Genomic DNA, 18,394 nt, shown 5'->3' on the forward strand with positions numbered 1-18,394 from the left:
CAATGGTTGGCTGTGGGTTGAGTGACCAACTGCATTTTTCAAACTGTGACAATGACTTCAACATTGAAATTGGGGGAGAGGGGGACTGGAAACTAGCTACTATTCTATAAGTGAAAACCTGCACTGTTTTAGTATACACATACCATAATTTTTCTGGCTAGTTTATGTCAACAAAACAGAGAATCCCTACACATGGGACCACAGAAACAAAAATAATGATAATAAAGATAATAAATCCACATGTGTTGGGCCTTTTCACAACCAATTTTGGCCAGGATTGTAGTTAATCTGCTTGGACTGCACTCTTCTAACATAAGTCAGCCATGACCAACTGCTTTGTTTTGTTTTTTGTATTTATTCCATATTTTCTGCTTTTACTAAACTGATTTGTTAATTTGTTTTGTTTATTTGTTAATTAGTTTGTTTGTTTGTTTTTCACATATTCACTACTTTTATTAGAATGATACAACAAAAGAAGACAACGTGTAAGCAATGTCATGGATACAGGATGAAGTAGAAATAGCAACGATCAAAACTTTATTCCCGCATTTGTCTATCGGAGAAATAGTAAAACTTTTCTCGTCATTCCCGAACAACCAAGAAAGATTATCGTTAATAACAAACTATTTACTCGATTGCCAAGGTAACACTGGCACTAATGCAACTACTCAAGGCGATGAGATTAATTCACTGTCTGCAATTTTTAACACCTTAACTACATCAAGCACAGCAACAGCAGGTTCAAGTGTACACAACACCGGTTTTGGTGGAAATGCTGCTTGTGCACCTAACACCATAGAAAGACTTCATGACAATACTACCAATTTTAAAACCAACGTTACTACTGATAGAGCGACAGTACCATGTGTTTCTTTGGGCAAAAACATCGCAACGAACAGCAAAGGAGATGATGTTTGTGTTGACAATTCAAACTTTGCTACACAAATTCTCAATGGTCAGAATAGCCAACGTCAATCACCATTAACACATTGCCCTGATTCTGGTAAAGGAAGGTCTTATTATGGCTTGGAATGTTCTGAGTCTGGTGAAGGAAGGTCTCGTTATGGCTTGGAGTGTTCTGCTGTACTGCAAGATGATTTGTGTGTCATCACAGGTCAGGAAAGAGCTTTTGCAAGTCCACAAAGGTCTGCTAACAAGCAGTACCCTTTATACAGCTCAAACATAACTTTAACAGATATGTGTGTTGATGATTATGATTTCAAATGGTACTGGAAAGAGTTAAGTGATGACACCGTGACACGTTTTGAGAAATGGTTGGAAGAAGAGTTGGAGCAGATATATCGACTTCATAATGACAATTTAAAGCCGGTAAAAATGATGTTACGTGGAGACAGGATTGATAGCTTTCAAGTCAACTTTTCAACGATGAGGCTGTTGGGTAAGAAAACACAATGGCATTTAAAACGAGTGAAAGTGAATAAACAAAAAAAGAACCCAACAGAAGAGGTATTTTTTGTTCTTAATTCTCTTTATTATTGACTTTTTCTGTAAAAGTTCGTTCTTGTCACGCCTACGTTTATGGAGTGCTTGAAAACCGTGCAATAATAAACAGCCGTGTGGTGATGTCACTCATTTTTTTAACACAGTTAATGTAAGAAACATTTAGTTTGATTTAAATTAAACTTCCTGATATAATTCAGCGTATGATCTTATCATGGAAATATCAATATTTTGTTTTGTTATTAAATTTGCACACCGAGTTCAGAACGTGTAAACTCAAACGTTTTTGCGACTATTCGTTGAAAGGGTGGTGGAATCATCAAAAGTAGAATTTTTCGTGGGGTGTAAGCAACTTGCTTTCAATAGTTCATCCGTAAGGCTGGGAAGGGAACTCAAATTCGGTTGATCATCTGCATTAGAAGCTGGGAGCAAAGGATCGATATCTTGGAGAGGGTCAAGTGATTCGAGACCTTTTACACCAGCTTCAAACGTTTCAGTGATACCTGCTGCTCTCCAAGCGTTTTTAAAACATTCTTGCCACCTTCTTGCGTCATATCATTGTATAAATCCAACATCCATTGAGCTTCAAGCGGGTAAGTTGCAATGGGACGGTGACGGTGTCATGCAGCGATTTACCTTCATCTGGTTGCAGACCAATCTGAGCGGTATACCAATCATTAAACTTTTTACGTGTGTGTTCTTTGCGTAACCGTTTACGGTCAAATCAAGAAGTTGGAGTAAGTGCGTCATGTTAGCAGGAACGCAGAAGATTTCGATATTTTCTTTCTTATACAGATCCAAGACTTCTTTTGTCATTTGTCCAGCAAAGCTATCCAAATTGACTAAGGCTTTTTGATCAAGTGGTAAATTTAATTATTTTTCTTGCTCTTTAATAACTTTTTTTTATGTACGGTTTGAGAACTTCTTTTGAGGACATTTTGCAAGCTTTTTCTCCGTTACTGTAGTGAGTTTTGTTGAAACTTAAAGGTTCTTGGGTCATTTTTGATTAAATCTTGCAATGCAGGTTCCCTGCCAAATGCAACAAAAAAGAAAAAGAGTAAAGATTCGTCTGCTGTTCCATCCAAGAAACCGCGACGAGATGGTAACATCAAAGCGATGTTTTTAAACGGTGCTGCCAGAACCGGACCTACGCGTGAAGACAGTCGAAAAAAAAAAGTGAAACCAGCTGAAATTATATCTATTGTACTTCATTAAGTAGTTTTTAAACTCGCTTTATTTCTAGAATCATTAGAAAATATAACACCTGCTAAAACTAGCAACTTAAAACAACTTTCTTGTCATTTTTGTCTTCATCTTCAGTACTTGGTTGAAAAATCAGGCCTACAAAAAGAAAGCCTCGGACTTTGAAAACAAAGAAAAACAAAAATTTAAAATTTCACTGATCGATTTTTTTTCAAATTTTCGCGGGGATATATTTTCGCGAAATTTAATCACCGGGAAAATTTATCCCATTGAAGTATATAGTAGAAAATGAGAAAACAAAAATCTGATTTTAGCACAAATTGAATTATTTTTTTTAGGTAAACAGGCCTTATTCGCGCGTGCAAGTTGAATCATAACCAAATAATTTACAAGTTCTCCAACAGGTGCTCCACCAAAAGGGCCTCCAGTGGGTGATGTTATATTTTGTTGTCCTGCCAATGGAGGATTTATTGTTCTTGTTATGGTAAAATTTGTTAATTTCTTTGAAAGGACGCGAATAATTGAAAAAAATGCTAATTTCTGTTACTTTGTGCTCATATGGTGCACATATTTTTAACGAAGAAATTTCATTGAGGGAACAATAAAAATAATTACCCATGACTTTTGAAGAAAAAATTTAAATATAACTTTGCTAAATCATACGAAATACAAAGTAGAAATTTCACGTTTCTGTAACACAACTTTAAGACAGATAGAATACAAGAGAGAAAATTTTTTATAGGAAACTTCCGGTCGCAAAATTTAGTTCCATGTTTCCTGCAGCAGGGCTTTCAACTGCCGAAATAAGTTATGCATTTTGCATCAAAAATTCTGTTTCCAAAAATTTTTTTTTACATTAATTTTCTATTTGGGCTTTTCAATCGTCAGAAAAGGTCATCAAAAAAAAATTATTTTAGGGTAGAATTTTGTAAGACCATTTTAGGACAAACTTTGTAAAATTTATAATAATATAACTATTTTTCGATTCACTGCACACGAGGCATAACTTAAAAAATATGAAAACTATATGACACAGTTAATAGCCAAATCCTTAACGGTGTATGAAAACTTCTCGGGGCATTCAGGGTTTTTTTCCAAATTAGTTCTATACTTTCATTTTTCCAGAAAGAAAATTTCGATACTCCCTATGCATCGACGTGGGTAGAACAATGTGAAGACAGAGAACTGCTCACCGTTCCTTTTGGCGGTCAAGAATGGCTTGAAGTGTGTCTGCTGTTTAATGGAACATTAGACAACATGAAAAACGCCATCACAGTGACGAAAATAGAACGTGTGCAAAACAAATGGCTGTGGAGAAAGTATTGTTTGCAGAAGAAACTCATGATTGAGAAAAATGGTACGTTTGTACTATCACAAGCTAGAACTTAATTTTTGTCAGGTTTTACAAACAATGCTATGTTTTAGGCAAGAATAATGTAAATGAGAAACTACTGTTCCATGGCACCAGAAAAAACAAACCTGTATTAATATGGAAAGGCGAAAACAGTTTTGATCTGCGACATTGTCATGTTGGGAATTGGGGTAAAGGGGCATATTTTGCAGAGAAAGCTGCGTATTCGATCAATTACGCTTATGAGAGTGGCAGTGGTGAAGATCAAATATTTATGGCAAACGTGTTGACGGGTGCGTGATTTGTGTGTCCCTATTGATGTTCTTAGCTTAACGAAATTGATCTGTGCCATTTTCTGTAAAAAGGACCGTTTTATGGCAGGCACGTTTTATGGCAGGCACGTTTACGTTTCTGCACAGTATTTTTATTTCCGTCACTGCAATTTTCAAAAAGCAAATCTTTCTTTAAAAAAGACATGCTCCTCGCATTTGTCGAGAAAAAGGAATTAGAGTTTCAAAAATTTTCCAAATTTTATGATTTTTTGACTCCAATAAATGCCTAATATGTCTTTTTACAGGATTCAACATTCAGATGAAAGGAGATAAGTCTTTGCAACTCCCGCCTGTCAAAGAAACCGATTCAAATGGTATTATAGTGAGATATGATTCAGTGTCTGGTTTGAGTTGGGGTTATAAAATCTATGTATTGTATCAACTGGACGTAGCGTATCCATCTTATCTAATCACTTATAAAAAAAATTGATGCACACAGTTCACAATTCATACGCTCACCCTTGGAATCTATGTATTTCAATTTTTTTTATTATTTTATAATAACATTGATTTTTTGTTTTTTTAAAACTCTAGAGTTTATTTTTTTTCTATAGCTAGTACATTATTTTACTTTCTACTACAAACATCACATTTATTTTCAAGTTTTTTTTTTACATTTGCCCTATGTAACACACAGGATTTACTTGTTATAATTTATGAGTCACTGCTTTTTTAACCTGCAGTGAACTCGGAATAAAGCTGTGTACTGCTAAACAGAGAGAATACAAGTATACTAATACACTTGGCTGAGTGACTATGGCTGTCTATGGCAAAAAATCACTGGTAACTTATGCCTCGTGCATTGTATCCCAAATCATGGTGCGATGCTAAGATTTGCTTTATAATGAATAATCACAAAGCGGAAGTTCCTTTCATTAATTATTTTAAAGATGTATGGAGTTTGTTATGTTTAAAATAGTAGCCTTTTACTGAGCGATGTTATTTTCTATATGTAAAACTCAAAGCAGTACCTTAAATATTTGCATATAGGATGTCACTGTAATCATTCCATTGTACTAGTTAAATCTGTAAAGTAACAAAGTATTTTAACAAAAACTACGCATTTTTTCAATTGACATGTACAAAATCTAAATTTAAAAAAATTACAAGCAATATAATTATTAAAAGATTAACTGCGTGTTAAAATTAGAAGTTATTTATAATATGTTCAGGTGACAAACAGAGAATAGAAGAAACCAGTGGTAAAATAAGAGAATTTTTTTTTTTTTTTACATTTCACCACTTTCAATTTTTTCTCTCATTTTTTTATTTTTTATTATTTTAGTGTACTCCCCAGAAACGTGGTTTTCTTACAATTTGTGTCAAGTTTGTGAAAATGACCACCAAATGCATTAATTTAAAAGTACCTCTTGCAAACTGCTATTTTTAACCTTTTCCGATTTAAATTAAAATAAGTTTAGCAAATATTTATTTTGTTTTAATAAACATATTTTTTTTGCTATTTGTGTAACTTCTTGTGAGAGAGAACAGTACACAGTAGGCCCAAATAAATGAATTTTAATTTCAGGTTGTAATCTATCTATATTTTAATACCAATAAATGTCAGTATGTCACGCAAAAGGGTACGGCTAGTAGCAAGTGCAATTAAAAAAAATCAACTAATTTATAGGTTAATTTAAAGGAACTGATTTTTAATTTGGATTTATAAATTTTCCTTTAGTTTTTAGAATTTACTCTTCACAAACCACCCCGCTTGACTTTTTGGGTTAAAACTTTTCGGAATAGGGCAGTGTGCATTTTACCGAAATAATTGAATATTGTAATTTTTTATGATGGACTAGTCGATAAGGCCCGTGGAAAAATCCACTTAGGCAGAAGGACAATGGAAAAACAGGTTGTTTTAGTTTTTTTGCTGACGTCAGCAGTGCAAATACAAAATAAATATAATTTTTTAGAAATTTGTATACCTGTTGCCTTCATCGTATAGATCTTGAAATGCTGATCAAGAAAATGTATATGATCATGTATCTTTGACAAACGGTTGCAGAGATATCAAGGTTTAAAGGTTTTTGATGACGTCATCAAACCGTCCATTCCGAAACGGATTCGGGGACCCAGGTTTGAAAAACTTACCCAAATTGGTCCCAGGTTGTCCCTAGTTACCCACGCGGTGAAAAAACATTGACGTCACCACTTCGTTTCCAAGTTATTTGGCCTCAAAATTTTAAGTGCAATGTAATGGCTTCACTAATCTTAATTAACTTTCCTTTGACGTCAATACCATTTTATCGGTAAAGTTTGGTAAATTACAAAACAATTTTATAGGCGATGTTTTATAGAATTTGTTAAAGAAAATTTTGAAGAATGTAATCCACTTTGCAAAAGTGACAGACAGACACACGGAACTGGCGTATTATTATATAGATAGTTAAGTGTCCTTTATTTTTACATCTTGTGTAAACTGTTGTGAGTGAAGGATGGTAATCAGAACTAAGGGGTTTCTGCTGAAATTAAAAACTTTTCCAATGTAAGCAGACGCCCAATACATTGCAATTATTTTTATTTGAAATTGTTTGTATTTTGTGTTATCTTGACATATTTGTATATATTGCTATGTATTTTGTATAGATTTTTATTTAATATGTTGCTGTAACCTTTTGGAATTTAGTGATAAACTCACCCTATTTAATTATCTGGAGAGTTCTCTATACTACAATACTGAGAGCTAAAATACTAGTTTCCTCAAAAAAAGATTTAAATATATCTTGAGGTCTCTACTACAATACTGAGAGCTAAAAAATGATTTAAATATATCTTGAGGTCTCTACTAAAATACAAAACCTGGCTAGCTACAAGAAAATAAAGGCAAACCTGCTTTATGGTTATCTTTTCCTATTTACAAGTTTCACATCATTGATCCTCTGGCATTTCACTAGCGCTCCAAAAGGTTAATGTGCCTTGGCAGAATGCAGTTCCATCTCATATGCCGTTCTCATCAACTTCATGCATGCGTCTTCTGCTGAATCCTTTAAACTCTGCTGTATATTGATCTGTCCCCTTCTCTTTTTTGCACCACTAGGGCCAACATTCTTCCCACCTGCTACTTACATATTTGTTGCCATGTTTTCATATGAAAGGGCAATTATGTGCGTTTCACCAAGAAGATGGCGATCCACCTTGAAAAGAAATCGCTAAACATTTGTTAATTATAAATCACGAACACGTGTTTTGAGGAGATATAAATCTCTTATAATAATACGCTAAGTGTGTCTGTCTGTCACTTTTGCAAAGTGGATTACATTCTTCAAAATTTTCTTTAACAAATTCTATAAAACATCGCCTATAAAATTGTTCTGTAATTTACCAAACTTTACCGATAAAATAGTATTGACGTCAAAGGAAAGTTAATTAAGATTAGTGAAGCCATTACAATGCACTTAAAACTTTGAGGCCAAATAACTTGGTATAACTCAGTATTTTTATTTCCGTCACTGCAATTTTCAAAAAGCAAATCTTTCTTTAAAAAAGACATGCTCCTCGCATTTGTCGAGAAAAAGGAATTAGAGTTTCAAAAATTTTCCAAATTTTATGATTTTTTGACTCCAATAAATGCCTAATATGTCTTTTTACAGGATTCAACATTCAGATGAAAGGAGATAAGTCTTTGCAACTCCCGCCTGTCAAAGAAACCGATTCAAATGGTATTATAGTGAGATATGATTCAGTGTCTGGTTTGAGTTGGGGTTATAAAATCTATGTATTGTATCAACTGGACGTAGCGTATCCATCTTATCTAATCACTTATAAAAAAAATTGATGCACACAGTTCACAATTCATACGCTCACCCTTGGAATCTATGTATTTCAATTTTTTTTATTATTTTATAATAACATTGATTTTTTGTTTTTTTAAAACTCTAGAGTTTATTTTTTTTCTATAGCTAGTACATTATTTTACTTTCTACTACAAACATCACATTTATTTTCAAGTTTTTTTTTTACATTTGCCCTATGTAACACACAGGATTTACTTGTTATAATTTATGAGTCACTGCTTTTTTAACCTGCAGTGAACTCGGAATAAAGCTGTGTACTGCTAAACAGAGAGAATACAAGTATACTAATACACTTGGCTGAGTGACTATGGCTGTCTATGGCAAAAAATCACTGGTAACTTATGCCTCGTGCATTGTATCCCAAATCATGGTGCGATGCTAAGATTTGCTTTATAATGAATAATCACAAAGCGGAAGTTCCTTTCATTAATTATTTTAAAGATGTATGGAGTTTGTTATGTTTAAAATAGTAGCCTTTTACTGAGCGATGTTATTTTCTATATGTAAAACTCAAAGCAGTACCTTAAATATTTGCATATAGGATGTCACTGTAATCATTCCATTGTACTAGTTAAATCTGTAAAGTAACAAAGTATTTTAACAAAAACTACGCATTTTTTCAATTGACATGTACAAAATCTAAATTTAAAAAAATTACAAGCAATATAATTATTAAAAGATTAACTGCGTGTTAAAATTAGAAGTTATTTATAATATGTTCAGGTGACAAACAGAGAATAGAAGAAACCAGTGGTAAAATAAGAGAAATTTTTTTTTTTTTTACATTTCACCACTTTCAATTTTTTCTCTCATTTTTTTATTTTTTATTATTTTAGTGTACTCCCCAGAAACGTGGTTTTCTTACAATTTGTGTCAAGTTTGTGAAAATGACCACCAAATGCATTAATTTAAAAGTACCTCTTGCAAACTGCTATTTTTAACCTTTTCCGATTTAAATTAAAATAAGTTTAGCAAATATTTATTTTGTTTTAATAAACATATTTTTTTTGCTATTTGTGTAACTTCTTGTGAGAGAGAACAGTACACAGTAGGCCCAAATAAATGAATTTTAATTTCAGGTTGTAATCTATCTATATTTTAATACCAATAAATGTCAGTATGTCACGCAAAAGGGTACGGCTAGTAGCAAGTGCAATTAAAAAAAATCAACTAATTTATAGGTTAATTTAAAGGAACTGATTTTTAATTTGGATTTATAAATTTTCCTTTAGTTTTTAGAATTTACTCTTCACAAACCACCCCGCTTGACTTTTTGGGTTAAAACTTTTCGGAATAGGGCAGTGTGCATTTTACCGAAATAATTGAATATTGTAATTTTTTATGATGGACTAGTCGATAAGGCCCGTGGAAAAATCCACTTAGGCAGAAGGACAATGGAAAAACAGGTTGTTTTAGTTTTTTTGCTGACGTCAGCAGTGCAAATACAAAATAAATATAATTTTTTAGAAATTTGTATACCTGTTGCCTTCATCGTATAGATCTTGAAATGCTGATCAAGAAAATGTATATGATCATGTATCTTTGACAAACGGTTGCAGAGATATCAAGGTTTAAAGGTTTTTGATGACGTCATCAAACCGTCCATTCCGAAACGGATTCGGGGACCCAGGTTTGAAAAACTTACCCAAATTGGTCCCAGGTTGTCCCTAGTTACCCACGCGGTGAAAAAACATTGACGTCACCACTTCGTTTCCAAGTTATTTGGCCTCAAAATTTTAAGTGCAATGTAATGGCTTCACTAATCTTAATTAACTTTCCTTTGACGTCAATACCATTTTATCGGTAAAGTTTGGTAAATTACAAAACAATTTTATAGGCGATGTTTTATAGAATTTGTTAAAGAAAATTTTGAAGAATGTAATCCACTTTGCAAAAGTGACAGACAGACACACGGAACTGGCGTATTATTATATAGATAGTTAAGTGTCCTTTATTTTTACATCTTGTGTAAACTGTTGTGAGTGAAGGATGGTAATCAGAACTAAGGGGTTTCTGCTGAAATTAAAAACTTTTCCAATGTAAGCAGACGCCCAATACATTGCAATTATTTTTATTTGAAATTGTTTGTATTTTGTGTTATCTTGACATATTTGTATATATTGCTATGTATTTTGTATAGATTTTTATTTAATATGTTGCTGTAACCTTTTGGAATTTAGTGATAAACTCACCCTATTTAATTATCTGGAGAGTTCTCTATACTACAATACTGAGAGCTAAAATACTAGTTTCCTCAAAAAAAGATTTAAATATATCTTGAGGTCTCTACTACAATACTGAGAGCTAAAAAATGATTTAAATATATCTTGAGGTCTCTACTAAAATACAAAACCTGGCTAGCTACAAGAAAATAAAGGCAAACCTGCTTTATGGTTATCTTTTCCTATTTACAAGTTTCACATCATTGATCCTCTGGCATTTCACTAGCGCTCCAAAAGGTTAATGTGCCTTGGCAGAATGCAGTTCCATCTCATATGCCGTTCTCATCAACTTCATGCATGCGTCTTCTGCTGAATCCTTTAAACTCTGCTGTATATTGATCTGTCCCCTTCTCTTTTTTGCACCACTAGGGCCAACATTCTTCCCACCTGCTACTTACATATTTGTTGCCATGTTTTCATATGAAAGGGCAATTATGTGCGTTTCACCAAGAAGATGGCGATCCACCTTGAAAAGAAATCGCTAAACATTTGTTAATTATAAATCACGAACACGTGTTTTGAGGAGATATAAATCTCTTATAATAATACGCTAAGTGTGTCTGTCTGTCACTTTTGCAAAGTGGATTACATTCTTCAAAATTTTCTTTAACAAATTCTATAAAACATCGCCTATAAAATTGTTCTGTAATTTACCAAACTTTACCGATAAAATAGTATTGACGTCAAAGGAAAGTTAATTAAGATTAGTGAAGCCATTACAATGCACTTAAAACTTTGAGGCCAAATAACTTGGAAACGAGGTGGTGACGTCAATGTTTTTTCACCGCGTGGGTAACTAGGGACAACCTGGGACCAATTTGGGTAAGTTTTTTAAACCTGGGTTCCCGAATCCGTTTCGGAATGGACGGTTTGATGACGTCATCAAAAAACCTTTAAACCTTGATATCTCTGCAACCGTTTGTCAAAGATACATGATCATATACATTTTCTTGATCAGCATTTCAAGATCTATACGATGAAGGCAACAGGTATACATATTTCTGAAAATTTTTTTTTGGGTTTTCACAGGTCTCTGCTGATGTCTGCAAAATTTAAATGATGGTTGTTTTTCTCTGTTATCCTGCCTAAGTGGATTTTTCCACGGGCCTTATCGACTAGTCTATATAATAATACGCCAGTTCCGTGTGTCTGTAACAGGCAAAGTAGATATGTTCATTTTCCTTTGATCTTACCGAAAAATGCATGTCTAATATGTTGAATTTTCTGACGTTACTGCGCGACGTCAATAACACTACCTTAACGTCAATATCCTATATTAAATTGATGAAGCCATTCCAGTGCATTTAAAAATTTTGAGGCCAAATAACTTGGAAACGAGTTGGTGACGTCAATGTTTTTTAACCGCGTCAGTAACTAGGGACCACCTGGGACCAATTTGGGTAATTTTCCAAACCTGGGTCCCCAAATCCGTTTCGGAATGTACGGGTTTATGACGTCATCAAAAAACCTTTAAATCTCAATATTTCCGTAACCGTTGGTCAAAAGTAAATGATCCTATACATTTTCTTGATCAGCGTTTCAAGATCTATACGAGGGAGGCAACAGGTACATGAATTTCTAAAAAAAAAATTTTTTGTGTTTTTACGGGCCTTTGCTGACGTCAGCACAATTTTTAAACACTTATATCTCTTTTTGCGTTCCTCGAAAACATATTATCCTACACATTATTTTGATCAGCGTGATTCAACCTCTACATATTACAATAAAATAATAAAATAAATTTCTCTAACTTTTTTGGGATCTTCACTGCTGACGTCAGCAAAACATCTAAAACAACCTATTTTTCTATTGCCCATCTGCCTAAGTGGATTTCTCCACGGGCCTTATCGACTAGTCTATATAATAATACGCTAATTCCGTGTGTCTGTCTGTCACTTTTGCAAAGTGGATTACATTCTTCAAAATTTTCTTTAACAAATTCTATAAAACATCGCCTATAAAATTGTTCTGTAATTTACCAAACTTTACCGATAAAATAGTATTGACGTCAAAGGAAAGTTAATTAAGATTAGTGAAGCCATTACAATGCACTTAAAACTTTGAGGCCAAATAACTTGGAAACGAGGTGGTGACGTCAATGTTTTTTTACCGCGGGGGTAACTAGGGACAACCTGGGACCAATTTGGGTAAGTTTTTCAAACCTGGGTCCCCGAATCCGTTTCGGAATGGACGGTTTGATGACGTCATCAAAAAACCTTTAAACCTTGATATCTCTGCAACCGTTTGTCAAAGATACATGATCATATGCATTTTCTTGATCAGCATTTCAAGATCTATACGATGAAGGCAACAGGTATACATATTTCTGAAAATTTTTTTTTTGGTTTTCACAGGTCTCTGCTGATGTCTGCAAAATTTAAAGTTGAATTTAAAGTTGTTTTTCTCTGTTATCCTGCCTAAGTGGATTTTTCCACGGGCCTTATCGACTAGTTAAATAATAATGGAAAAATGATGGTAGTACAATATCAAACTAAGTAATGCCTGGTGCTTTGTGACAACAGATCTATCTATGAATGCTTTTAATGAATTGAATACTGCTCCTTTCACAGATATTTTGTTTTTGTGTTTTGCACACATTTTACACCAGATAAAATTCACGTACGTCTTTCCGTTTTCACTTATCGTCTTGTGTCTGATAACCGCTTCTTTTTCCCACGAAAGGAAAGTGCTTAATTCTTTTCCCTTTTTTTCTGTCATGTTCAACGATGCAGCTCTCCTTACCGCGTGGCGAATTCAAATGACTGCTTGATCATTCAACTTCTCAAACAGCTGATAATAAAGAAGCGATAGCTATTACGCCATTTTGTTTTTTCGAATATATTTCATACATCTTTTGTTAAACGAATTCGCAAGGTACCTTCGCGATTCGATTGTGTAATATTTTTTTATCTCCACCCGCTTGAAAATTTTGACGTAACTTACGAAAAAAAAAAGACAAAGAAAAAGAAAAAACGCGCGTAGTTGCATTTTGCTTTGATATCTATTAAAATCAATTAAAGTTTGCAACGCTTAAAATAATTATTACAGGCGGAAGAGACACACAATTATTTCCAAGCACAAGCGACCGACGTTCCATTACCAGTGCGAATGCTCTCACTCAGAGATATTTCATAATAAAATGAATTAAATATTTTTTTGAGACCATGGAGTGTTGTAAATAAAAAAAAAACTTTCTTTCATTTGACAAAACAATTCGAAAGCATAGCAGGTCTTTATGCTACAAGTGTTATTTTTATTTAAACAATTTTTTTTAAAAAAAAAAAACATGCGTTGTATTTTTTTCTGTATAAATTTTGATAAAATGTAGCTAAATTTTCAGAGTGAATTTTAAAGTTTTTTTTGAGCCACTTGGATAAACTTAAAAGATATTTTTTTAATTTGAAAAAGAAGCATATTTTTTCCTATTCGCTTGTGATGACTTTACAAATAATAAATAATAATACAAACTTAAAACTTATTTTGTGTTTTATGTTTTAAGTTTGCTTTAGCGATGGTATTTTTGCGATTTAATTGGCTAATTAAAATACGCAGCCTTACTTTGTTTTTTGACAACGCCGCCTGACACATTTCTTTACTTGTGGTGAGTGTGATCAGGTTACGAAACTACCATGATGGCACATGGCAAATAAAAACAAAACAAAATAGATGCCGAACGAAGGTTGATTAAAAGAGACAGATTATATTTGAATTATCTCGTTATTTTGCATGTTTGGATTTCAATTTTTGAAGTTATAATAAGGGAGATGTAGCTACAGAAACATGCTTATTTTGTTTTATATGTTTAAAGGCTTTTGCAGTCTTGGGGTTCTCATTGGTTAAATCGTCCCCACCTTTTAAGAACGCCAAAATACTTTCTAGGCGTGCGATCTTACGCACGCCAAAAACAATAATGGCGTGTGCGGAGGCGTGAACATCGCACGCCATTCCTGTCCAAGCCTGAATGAAGTTAGCTATATATGTTACTTGAAATTATTTTTTCTGATTTACTTTGGTATTTTCAAAGCAACTACGGTTGTTGAGCACTTTTTGTTTTTTAAACTTCAAGTTTTCATGTCAGTGGTTATAAAAAATTGAATAATAGGAATGTAAACAGTGCAAAATTCAAACTTTTGTTTCCTTTATACTTTTTTTTGTATTATTTAGCTATGTGGTTTGAATGAAAAATACAGTGCATTCATCAACGGCTATTTTCAGTTCAAGTTTTACAATTAACTCGTGACTTGGAACATTTTTTTTATTCGCATGAAGGCGTATTTGTATTTGTTTTTTGTTTTTTTGTGACTCATAAATATATATTTATGAGTGTTTAAATGCACACATATATAGATCTTCTTCCTACAGTACTCTGGTTTGTATTGCCCATAGTTAGTTCACCATTTACCTATGTGCCTTTTCTGGTCAGCAGCATATATTTTGGTCAGCAGTCTTGCTAGTATTTAAGCTGCAGTTGCCTCATGGTTTTCCTTTTCAGTTCTAGCAGTTTTTCTTCCTTTAAGGGGTTTTTATTTCTGATACTTGAATTTACTAGTGAATAAGGAACTGAGTAAAACAACTGATAAGACCTTTTTTAGGTCAAAAAAATTTCCTATTTTTTTCAGCTGAGTAAGGAAAATATCTTAAATAATCTTATTTTGATTAAAAATTCTCCTTTAAACCATAGCTACTAAAAGTAGGAACCAACAGTAACCAGCAGTATTTCGATCGAAATAACCACCACAGAACCACCAGTATTATGAAGTAACCACAAGAGAACCAGCTGTTTTTTTAATTGATCACAAGAGAACTAGCAGTTATTATTAACATAATCAGGGCAGACAGGTTTTTATGTAAGGCAGTCTGATATCATTTGTTACTTAAAAAGCGAACATAATCAGGGCAGGCCGGCTTTTATATTTACAAACAGGCCTGGTTGCAAAGTTGTTGTTGAAACGAAATTTCGTGGAGACTAAATTTTGGGATTCAATATTTATGTCAAGTTTTTTTTTCGCTATGCCTAGTTTTCAAAGATGTTTTATCTTGCAGAAAAAAACTACGTCAAGACTTTTCTTTCACCATGCTTAGTTTCAGGGTGGCCACTCGTCCTTGAAAACCTTGAATGTTCTTGAATGTTCTTGAATTTTATTTGGTCTTGAATTGTTCTTGAAATAGTATGTTTTCTACCCTTGGTTCTTGAATGTTCTTGAGTTTTTACAATTCTATGAAAAATCTTTTTAGAATAGTAAAAAAATGTCTAGTAAAAAAAGTACCAGAATGCATGGAAAAAGTATTTTTAATGAAAGTTGGTTGAGCGATGAACAGTTTAAAATATGGTTGAAAAGGGGACCAGATAAACACAAAGCATTGTGTAGACTTTGTAACACAGTGATAGACATAACTATAATGGGAAAAAGTGCTTTAGCATCGCATTCTAAGGGCAACAAGCATCAAGTGAATGTGAAAAACTATAGTCCAGTTTCTGGTCTGTTCTTCAAAAGTAACCCTCCAAAGCCATCATCAAGCAAAGACGCCTCCCCCGCCACTAACAAGATTGATTTAATGATGAGTACATTAGCAGTTTCCCATGCTGAAATTCGTTGGGCTCTGAAAGTACTAACATCACATCATTCATTTCGTTCTTGCTTGAATTTGAACCAGCTATTTTGTGTGATGTTCCCTGACAGTGACATAGCAAAGTCATTCCAGTTATCAAAAACGAAATGTGCGTACTACATCGTACATGGATTAGCCCCATATTTCATGGAAATCTTGCTCCAAGAAATTAAAAATTCGCCAACCTATTCCACACTTTTTGACGAAAGTTTGAATCATTATAAACAGGAAGAACAAATGGACGTTCAGATTCGTTTCTGGAATGAAAATCTCTATGAAGTCCAGACACGTTACCTAACCTCAAGGTTTTTCAGGCGCCCAAATGCAGATAACATCTTGCACGAGATTCTTCAAGCAACTGATGCGTTACCCCAGAAATCAATGGTCATGCTTTCCATGGACGGACCAAACACTAATTGGAAAGTTTATGAAAATTTAAAATCGCATCGTACTGAGAAAGAATATCCCCAAATTATTGATGTTGGTTCGTGTGGATTACACGTGGTGCACGGAGCCTTTCAGACTGGCGTAAAAGCAACTGGCTGGAAATTGGAAAAGGTTTTAAAGGCCATGTGGAAGCTGTTCAATGATTCCCCAGCTCGAAGAGATCTATATATTCAGTTAAGCAAATCAGATGTTTTTCCAATAATGTTTTGCCAGACACGCTGGGTTGAGGATGAACCTGTTGCCATCCGAGCAAAGGAAGTTTGGGAAAATGTTGTGAATGTCATAAAGCATTATCAAACCTTATGCAAATCAAAACAACCAAGCAAAAACAGTTCGTATGACACCTTGGTCACCCACCACACTGACATGTTTATGCAAGTAAAGTTACAATTCTTTGTTGATGTAGCCAGCATGATGTCTTCGTATCTGAAGCTATTCCAGACGGATAATCCAATGATGCCATTTGTTTCGGAAATATTAGAAAATATTATCCGTCGGTTAATGAAGATTTTCATTCGGAAAACCGTTATTGATGAAGCTGATTCAGCTTATTCTTTAATTAAAATTGATTTGCAGAAACGAGAGAATCATTTACCACCGGAATTAGTCAAGTTACCAACTGCCACCAAAACCTTGCTTTCGTCCCTTCAAGCCAGTTTGACAAAGAAGTTGAAGTTTAAAGGAGAATGTGCTGCACTTATTAAAGGTATTATTGAAAAGCTACAAGAACGATCGCCATTGAAACACCTTTTTGTTCGATCTTTGTCTAGTCTTGTTCCAAAGAATATGATTGAAAGTAAAAACTGTCTACTTAAGTTTGAAAAGGTCTTGGACAAGTTTTACACAACAAATCACATCAATTCAAAAGAAGCAGATAATGCCAAGTTGCAGTTGGAGGAGTTCATCTCACGCACAGCTAAGACTCATAAAGATAAGTTTCTTGGCTTTAGCCTTTCTGATAATCGTTTGGATCATTTTTACCGCGAGTATTTAAACGGTTCTGATAAATACAAAGATTTATGGAAAGTCATGGTGATGGTCTTCACTATTTCACATGGACAAAGCCAGATCGAGAGAGGATTCAGCATCAACAAAGAAGTCACTATCGAAAATCTTAAAAACAAGTCACTATGTGCTCAGCGGTTGGTATATGATGCCTTAAAGTGTTGCAAGAAAGATGTGCATGATATTGAAATCACTGCCAAAATGGTTACATCATGTAAAACAGCCCGTTCTAGGTATGTATTTGCCCTTGAAGAAGTAAAAAAATCAAAAGAAAATGAAGCAGCGAATAACAAGAGAAAGATAATAGCATATGAGATTGATAGTGTGAAACGCAAACGAATGGAGGTAGATACATGTATTCGATCATTGAACAAAGATATGAACAACTGTCTTGATGAGGGCGAGGTTAGCCATGACATTGCTATGTTTCTGAAAGCAAATGCATTCAGAAAAGCCATTACAGAGAAAAAAGTGACAATGGTGGATTTAGATGAGGCTATTAAAAAACTGGAGGAAGATCTCAAAAACTAATAACCTCTATAATACTCGTAGTTTGTTGACATTAGTTTATTTCAAGATATATGGATTATTTATTAGCTTCATATTAGCGTCATTTTGTCTGGTTCATTTTCTAATTTGAAGATCTTCTTATACAATACAATATATGTTCTATTTTTAATTGAGAATTAAAGTTTTATAAAACACAAGAAATAGAATCCTTTGGACCGTTTCCATAATACTGGATAAATAGATTTTAGAAACAAGAAGAGAAGAACACTATTTATTGAACTTTGTTATTTTTGTGACTTTTATATTCTGTTATTTTTAGTTTTACACTTTTGTTACTATATAATTCTAGCTTTCTGATAAGTATTTATAAACTTGTACACAAAGTAGCTATGTACTCCTAAAAGAATGATTTCTGGAACGATATCAACTTTATTATCAAGGTTTCTACATGTCTAC

The 18,394-nt window shown here is 33.6% G+C and overlaps 1 protein-coding gene across 2 annotated transcripts; it reads left to right on the forward strand.

Annotated features, from left to right (window-relative positions):
* The first annotated feature begins 234 nt into the window (after positions 1-234).
* On the forward strand, positions 235-12,630 carry LOC130646999 (protein mono-ADP-ribosyltransferase PARP11-like). 2 transcript variants are annotated; one of them, XR_008982797.1, is made up of 5 exons: positions 235-1,467; positions 3,790-4,021; positions 4,090-4,308; positions 4,593-6,426; positions 7,941-12,630. XR_008982797.1 is itself a non-coding variant. In XM_057452699.1 (4 exons), the coding sequence occupies exons 1-4, from the start codon at positions 493-495 to the stop codon at positions 4,775-4,777; spliced, it is 1,611 nt and encodes a 536-aa protein (XP_057308682.1). In that variant the 5' UTR covers positions 235-492; the 3' UTR covers positions 4,778-12,630. The 2 variants fall into 2 exon arrangements, 1 of the variants encoding a protein (XP_057308682.1); XM_057452699.1 differs by having other exon boundaries at positions 4,593-12,630.
* The last annotated feature ends 5,764 nt before the right edge of the window (positions 12,631-18,394 follow it).

This window comes from Hydractinia symbiolongicarpus, chromosome 6 (genome assembly GCF_029227915.1).
Source record: "Hydractinia symbiolongicarpus strain clone_291-10 chromosome 6, HSymV2.1, whole genome shotgun sequence".
In the NCBI taxonomy this organism is placed as follows: domain Eukaryota; kingdom Metazoa; phylum Cnidaria; class Hydrozoa; order Anthoathecata; family Hydractiniidae; genus Hydractinia; species Hydractinia symbiolongicarpus.

Coding starts and splice junctions, on each gene's coding strand:
- LOC130646999 (XM_057452699.1), top strand. CDS start 493: ATGTCATGGATACAGGATGAAGTAGAAATAGCAACGATCAAAACTTTA. Junction 1,468..3,789: donor AAAAGAACCCAACAGAAGAG/GTATTTTTTGTT, acceptor TCATTTTTCCAG/AAAGAAAATTTCGATACTCC. Junction 4,309..4,592: donor TATGGCAAACGTGTTGACGG/GTGCGTGATTTG, acceptor GTCTTTTTACAG/GATTCAACATTCAGATGAAA.